General features: G+C 23.1%; 1 protein-coding gene across 1 annotated transcript; it reads right to left on the bottom strand.

Annotated features, from left to right (window-relative positions):
- Positions 1–6,028: 6,028 nt before the first annotated feature.
- LOC107496819 (glycine-rich protein 5) lies at positions 6,029–6,721 on the bottom strand. Its single transcript, XM_016118149.3, has 2 exons — positions 6,601–6,721; positions 6,029–6,383 (listed from the first exon to the last, which is right to left on the bottom strand). The coding sequence occupies exons 1-2, from the start codon at positions 6,692–6,694 to the stop codon at positions 6,181–6,183; spliced, it is 297 nt and encodes a 98-aa protein (XP_015973635.1). The 5' UTR covers positions 6,695–6,721; the 3' UTR covers positions 6,029–6,180.
- Between the last annotated feature and the right edge of the window lie 2,070 nt (positions 6,722–8,791).

Raw genomic sequence — 8,791 nt, 5'->3', positions numbered from 1 at the left:
GAACTTAACAGACTCACAATGAGAGAGAAAGAGAAAAATTTACCTAGAGAAAAGAAACTTGGCATGAGAACGGTGGCGACGGGCTCAACAACGACGGTAACGGGATGAACAGCGATGATAACATAAGCTGTGAACAGTGACGGACCCAGAAAAAATTAGTAATGGGGACAAAAATATAATAAAATTTAGGTATAGATATTTTTTTGCTTCCCACGATATTTAACAAGTTAAGGACTAATCCGTCATGAATTTTAATTCCATTTAAGAATCTACAATTGGCCGACAACGAGTTGCTATACATACGAGACAGAATTCGAACCCTCAATACTTATTTAAGTGGAGGACTAAGTTGATCACTTGATCAATCTAAATTGGTTTAGATATATTCAAAATTTAAAATTAGAACTATCTAATACATATTGATAAGAACTAGAAATATACACACAATCATTATTATAATATTTAAAATAATAAAAATATAATTTCATACACATAGTATAATATTTAAAATAACAAAATAAAAAATATTTATAAGGACTTTTTTATTTTTAACATGATTAAATATTATTTTTTATATATATTTTTAAACAATTATTTTATTTAATTGTCAAATCTACTTATTATAATTTTTATAGTATAAATAAATTTTTTAACCAAAATAATTACATTATATTAATACATAGATAATATATTTTTTATCTTAAATAATTTTTAAAAAATCACTAATAATTTAATTTGTATTTAATTAGAAAACTAAGTTTTAACTTAATTATTAATTAATTAACTAATATAATATAATTAATTATCACTAATTTTTGAATGTATTTATTTATTTTCATACTAAATCAAATTTAACAATATAATTATTATTATGTTTAAGTTTAACAGAATATTTTTTAACATAAAATACAAAAGAACTATTTATATTTTATTTTGACACAAATATAATATAATAAGTGGTATATATGTATATAAGTATTAATTTTTTTCAAAAAAATTTGTGGAGGCAAATGCCCCCTCTATATTAAACGTAGGTTTGTCTCTGGCTGTGAGGGAAGATGAGAGTTGTGAATAGGTAAGCGGTGATGGACTCAGCAACAACATGACAGGAGCTATGCGGTTTTTTCGTGAAGAAGTCGAGAAGAAGAAGATTTTAGGTGAGGATGATTGAGTTTATCTTGCATTGCTATAGAATATAGACTAAAGCTATGAATCATGTGTGATATGAGGCAAATCCTAATTACTAAAAAGTGTTTATATGTATATATTCGGGGCGGGTACACCCTAAACCCGATGATACCTGTCTTAAGCAAAATCTGTCCCAACTCGAGTCAAGTTATTACCCTTTTCATCCGGGTATAGATGGGTCGAGTACCTGCGTATTCGAAAACTCCTGCCAAGTCTAACCACGTATTGATACTCCTTTTATTAAGGGTTTATCGCTAGCCAATTAATTATTATATACACAAGACGAGATTCTAACTCCTAATAGTTGTTTAAGCGAACGAGTGAGATAATTACTTAACAAACTCAAATTGATTAAGATAAATACTAATTATTTTTAATATTTTAATATTAAAAATTTTAAGAGTTTAATTTTAATTATAACTTTATAAAATATTTATAATAATAATTATTATATATATTATTTAATTTTTTAATAAAATTTTTAATATAATTTTATGTATTATCCCGTACAAGGTACGGGAACATACACTAGTTATATCAATTAATTGATTTAATTAATTATTTAAATATCATACAATTTATTATAATTTCAATCAATCAATTAATTGTAATTCAAATTAAATAATTATTTTGTTACGAAATTATTATTTCCTAATCTATTTATGGGTAATACATATATTAATTATAATCGCAAATTAAGCTATTTTACATTAAATGACTTATATAATGGTCATCCCATTTATTATCATAAATGCTAAATTAAATAAGTCATTATTATTTTTGATTTATAATTAAATGAAAATAAAACCAGGGATACTATTTTATTTGACCTTTAGAATTTAATGGGTGTCACACTCAGTGACTTCCGAATTTTGGTCTCCAACACGTCAAAACCACATCTGTAACTCTTTTTTCATAAAAGGAATTTCGATTCAACTCTATCAGGGATACGGAAAGTTTTCAAAGAACAAGGGAATAGTCTAAATTTGCACGAATTTCAAATGTTCGAACTTATGATGTTGTTTCAGTTGGTTGTCGTTATGAGAATGACTTTAATCTATACATGTCTAAGAACTAGAATAGATTAAATATTATTTAAGTAATTTATTTCTAATATTGGTATTTGATTAAATTAGTTTTAGAGAAATTTAAATTGTTGACTCATTTATATATTACGACTATTTCATTTGAATATATTATTTTTATATTTTTTAATATAATTTTTTTTCTAATTTTTAAGTTTATTTTTTTTTCTTGGATATATGTATCACCTTTTTTTTCTCATTTTATATTTCAGATTAGTAATGTAATTATTAAAAAAATATATTTAAAAAAATATTAAAATATCACTATTTAAAAAAAGAAAGATACGTTAAAAAAAGGAAAACAAAAAATTAAAACATCACTATTAGAAAAAAAACTTGTTAATATGCTTATGAATGGGGTTGAGATTGATGAATTTATATGGATATAAAAAATAAAAATTATTGCACGATTATAGAATAAAAAATAATCATATATATAAAATAAAATAATTATAACAAAAAAATAATTAATATATGTGATTTAAATATTTTTAATAACCGGTAATATGGAGTTTAACAAAATATAATTCATATATTTTTTTATTTATGTATATGTATATATATTAAGAAAAACTACCGTAATATATATATAGAATCATTTAACAAAATTTATATAAGGTTATGAAAAGTCCTATCTAAATTTTAATCATTATAATTATATCAATTGATATAGTTCTAATTCTCATTCAAGTGTAATAATTTTATTAGGAGATAATTGATGCACACAATAATAGTGACCTATTTAATTTGATATCAATTAGTGGATAACAATAATATAATAATAATAATAATAATAATAAAGTCTACACGGTACATGCATTATATTTTAAAAAAGTAAAATATATTTTAAAAAAATTAGGGTATCAATAATCAATTGTGATAATATCAATATCAATAATTAATTTTTATAATTATTTTTTTCACTACTAAAGGCTACGTATAATATTTTTTTTTTTGAGAATAAAAAAGGTTGTCATTCATAACATTTTCGTAAAGTTATATTATATGGATACAAAATTAATTAAATAAAAAATTAAATTTTACTTAATATGTTTTATTTTCTACTCATATTTTTTCATTAATTATTTTACTTTTTATATTTACAGTAAATATTGAAAGTAAAAAAGAAAAAAAATAATATTGAATGTTATCTATTTTATTTATTTAGAGTTATAATTAAATTTGATATAATTCTATCAAGTATCTAGAATTAATAATAACATGATCGTATAATTTTAAGTTGTATAATATAATAAAAAAAATGTAGCAATTTATGTATGCTTCCTATATATCAATAATATTATATATATTTAAATATCTCCTCTTTTAGCTCTTTCCTAAAAATATTGGCATATAATTAATGTCGATAACATATATATTAAGCAAGTATTTTATTGAATCAATCATAAAGGTTAATAAAATATAATGGCATTAATTTCACCTAATTGTAGCAAGTATCTCCATTGAAAATATTTGCTAATTATTACCCTGTATAATTTGTGTGTGTATATATATAATAGTGAATTGTTACAATTATTTATCATCTAGAAAATTCGTACCTCAGACATAGAACTTCTTCTATTTATTATTTTTCATACCTAAGAAATACTAACTACGATTCTATCAACAATATTACTTATGGTAGATTATGTAATGAAAAAGTTTGAAAAATAAAAGCAAGAATTATAAGGTAAGTTGATTATTTTCCATGATTTTTTCAAGTTATGCTAGATCCATTTTATAAATATTTTTTTTTCATATTTTAAGTTTTTTTGATAAATAAACCCTTGCACGAATCAAAGACAGTGCGATTTTATAGATTTATAAGTACGTGCTAATAGCCTTTATATTTAATTTGTTTTATAGTGTGATAATAGCCAATATATTTGTTGGTGGATTTAACTATTACTATATTATTTATGATCACATTCAGTATATATGTCTGATTTATTGAAGAAAATAGATTATTAAAACCGATTAATAACTATTTTAGAGTTAATCTAATTAACACTAAATTAAAAAAAATAAACAATACATAACATATTACTCTTTTTATTAATCAAATTATTATAATTCAAAATAATTTTAAAAAAATAATTTAAAATTATAATTTCAATCTTATCACGTGCATGACACGGATAATTACACTTATTATTTATTATAAAATGGTTATTTCAGTTGAACTAATTAGACCAATAAATCAATAACTAAAACGAATCAATAACTAAAACGGTTCATGACCGATTCGGTTTTCAGAACCTTACAAAAGTCAAACTTATCGTTTAAGTTTTTTTAAAAAAAAAAAAGTTCAAATAATAAATATTTATAGTAAAAATAAATTATAAATAAATTATTTTGTATTTAATTTTTTAGTTTTAAAAATATTTTAAGAAAAAAATAATAAAAAACTTTTTATTATAAAAAAAAGTTATTTTTTTTAATTTTTTTATAAATACTAAAATAATTTTTTAAAAAGTTACAATTTAATTTTAAAAATTATACCAGACATTATTATATCTTTTTATAAATTAAAAATTAAAAAAAATTTATAAACCTATCCAAACGGACTCTTAATCTTATTATATTAAGATAATGTGATCTTCTGTTAAAAAGTCTATCAAATTTCAATAGAAATTATTTTTGTAAATGATTTTAAATATAATATGTTGGGATTTTAAATCCCATTTATTATTTTCGTTACATCTTTATCATCATAATTTTTATTTTACTAATTCTATTATGTTTTATGTTTTCATACATCATCACCATCAATATAAACTTTTTTGTCCCATTTTTTTGTCGATGCAATTTTTTTTTAATCTTTTTAAAACCCCACATATTATATATAAAAAAAGACCGTCATTAAATCAATTTCTATTAGTATTTGACAAATCTTTTAACAAAAGAGTCACATTGTCTTAAAATAATAAATTTATATTAAAGAATTATATTGAGTCTTCACTCTATTTTATAGAAGATTAGTTTAACATTTCACATTAAACCATTACTATTGTAACAAAGAAACTAACATACTTATTAATTTATTTTATATTTATTAAATGTGTATAATAATAGATTAATAGTACTAAAATATAATTAGTTGAAATAGTAATAAGTTGCTTATAATATAATTAAAAGATCTTGAGTTTAAGTTTTGTAAATAACAAAAAAACTTATGAATTATATATAATGAAATAACTAACTGATTTTTTATTTTATTTAATTTTGCGTTAAAAAAGAGTGAGACACACATATGCGCGCATATACAAAAACTACAAAATGAGTTTAAGAATGATCTTTTTTATTGTTAACTGTTAAATAAATTCGTTGATCAAAATATTTATATTTTTACACAATTAAAAAGAAACTTTTTTAACAAATAAAGGTTTGAAAAAAAAAATGAAATACTTTTATTTTCTCCATAGAGGAGTAGTAAGCATGCATCACATAAGTCCGTTTATAACATATACAAATTAATTTTTTTTAATGAATACACTGAAATTTTAAATGTTATGTATTTTTTTATAATTTTTGTAATTGATATACTTTAATATAAATAAAATATCGAGATTAAACATTTCTTATCAAATCCCACCCTAATTAATGTATGTGGGGACTTAGTAAAGTATTGACTACAAACATGATGTTAGTGCATTTTACTGTGAAAAAAATTATATAGTTTATCAACTACGAGTTGCTTAATATATGATCAATTATGCATTTATATCAAAGGATTCAAAATTTCAAATCATGTATGAATGGCAACAAAAATATGAATTATTATGTTTAAGAGGCAAGCTTTTGGCACAAAAAAAACATTCAATAAATAGAAAATTTTGTTTATAGGATGATCCTCCTTCAGTTAAATTGGATTATAGATTATTAATTACATAATTTTAGTGACAATTTAATATTTGCTGCCACCACCACCGGCACCACCACCAGAACTTCCTACATCACCTCCTCCACTTCCTCCACTTCCACTACTGTAACCACCCCCCCAATAATAACCTCCACCACTGCTGTCACCTCCGCCACCACCATAACCACCTCCTCCACTTCTGCCGTAGCCGCCACCATAACCTCCACCGTAGCCGTCACCATGATATCCTGATATGTACACATATTATTACATGATTTAAAATCTCAAATATAATGTATTTCAAAATAATGTGACTTTGGTAATTATATTAAAACGAATTGAAATTGATTTTGCAAACTTCAAAGTTATAATTTAGTATGTATAAATTAAACTAAAAACATGTTAAGTAATAATTACCTAAAATTAAACATGAATTAATTGCTATTTTGAATCAAATTCATATACCTTGCACATCATCTCTAAATGACTTATCAGCAATCACAGCTGAGATGAGAGCCAATCCCAAAAGGCAACACAAGAGAACTGATTTGAACCTCATTTTTGTTTTTCTTATTTTTAGTGGACACTGTAATTTCTTAAGAAGGATGAAGAAAACGGGTGCTTCCACACCCATATATATAGCGGTAAAAAAAAAAACACTAGAAATTTTGAATGTGTAAAGGATTAGTGGGATCCACCTAACTATTTACATAAATACGAGTAATAAAAACTTTCTCTTTTAATTGCGAGAATCCTGGCATTTTTTCTCCTCATTCTCAGATTTGACTTTTGGTTGAAAATTTTTCGCATTTAGTACTATTTTTCTCTTTCGTCCAGTGGTTATACTTAAACGAATATTAAAAATTTGAATCTTATATAATTTTTTATTTATCAGATTAAAAATATCATAAGAAATAAAAAAAATTATACATATAATTTTTATAATTATATATTTATTATATCTAATATTATTTAATTATTTTAATAATAATAAATTAATACAAAATAAAATAATTTTAATTGAAAAATTTCAAAATAATTTTTTATTATCTCCTAAATATTTTTGTAAACCATTATTATTACTCTACTATCTTAATTAACTGTTGCTTTCTAAATATTCCTCTAATTAAATTAAGAAGGTGATCTATTATTGAAGTTATCAGAAATAATATATTAATAGGCACTAATGAATCTATTAATCTATTTTTTTATAAATTAAATATGCATAATAATAACAGAATTGAGATTTTTTAAAATCCTAAATATCTATCTATCTATCTACTTAATATATTAAAATTGGGTTTTTCCCTAACTAATGAAGGTAAAAATAAGGTCTCGTACATCAACAATCAATCTGGAGCGTTTCTAGCATGTTCGTTTATATGACATAAGTGTTCATTAGGATTTAGAACCAACAACACATAAATTACATAAGTAGGAGTTAAAGATGACCCCGCCTTCTCATAAGTTATCTAATTCGTCTTGTGTAATGGAAGAAGGCATCGATTTCACTTCCTCAAAAATCCAAGAGTAAATATCCACTTTGAGCTCAAGGCTTGGATTGATTGGAAGAATTGGGGCAAGTGGGAGTCTTGGATGTTTAGAGGTGCCAACACGCTCACAGGATACAATCTCTTTCTTTCTTAGCATCTCGAAAAATTTACAAGGGTATCACCATTATATTACAAAAGAAAACTTTAAAATTCACCAAGAAAGTTAAAAAAAACACCAATTTCTAGAAAAATCAGAAAGGGCAAGAAATCCCAAAAAAGAGGCAATCAAAACCTAAATTAGAACTACTAAATTAGGGAAAACTAAAACAAGTGGTAATCCTACTACATTTGTTTAATCAAAACTATGAATGCAAAAATGAATATTAGAATCATGGAAAAAATGTGTAACAGTCCAGACCATTTGCTAGCATGATATTGTCCGCTTTGGCCATAAGTCCTCACGGTTTTGCCTTTGACGATAGGGATGATAGTCGAAACTCCCACACTCCCTCGTCAAAATGCGTCATGCTAAGGAAAGGTATCCACACCCTTATAAGTCATGCTTCGTTCCCCTCCCCAACCGATATGGGACCTTACATGTCAATTCCTCGTGAATTTATTTTTTCTCCAAAATAAAAGTATTATTCTCTCTTCTAAATTTATTTTATAAAAATAATAATTATATTACAATATTACAATTAATATTTAATGAATAATGCACAACTATACTAATTTAAAAAATTATCTTTATTATCTATCTATTCTATTATATAAAAATCAGATTTTTGTACTTAATAACAAAACTTATGCGACATGCTCTTAAGGTGTTTACTAATTTATTCCGTTTGATTCGTTAAAGCAAATCAATTATAATTAATTAATTTTATCAATTAATTAATTTGATTAAACATCCAAATCTCACCATTTATTATAATTTATATGAATTTATTAATTATAATTAATTATATCAATTAATTAATTTAGTTAACTATATTAATTATTTAATTTGATTGGAGTAAATATCGAAATATTTAATAAATAATAAATATGATAATGAAATATATATATTAATTTAATTAGTTTATTTTTTTCAATATCATCTATTTATACCAGATCAAATATTTTTTATTCATTCACTTTTTTCTCTCTCTCCCTCCCTCCCT

The sequence above is a fragment of the Arachis duranensis genome, chromosome 7 (assembly GCF_000817695.3).
Source record: "Arachis duranensis cultivar V14167 chromosome 7, aradu.V14167.gnm2.J7QH, whole genome shotgun sequence".
In the NCBI taxonomy this organism is placed as follows: Eukaryota; Viridiplantae; Streptophyta; class Magnoliopsida; order Fabales; family Fabaceae; genus Arachis; species Arachis duranensis.
This window is presented reverse-complemented; position numbering and strand designations above follow the sequence as displayed.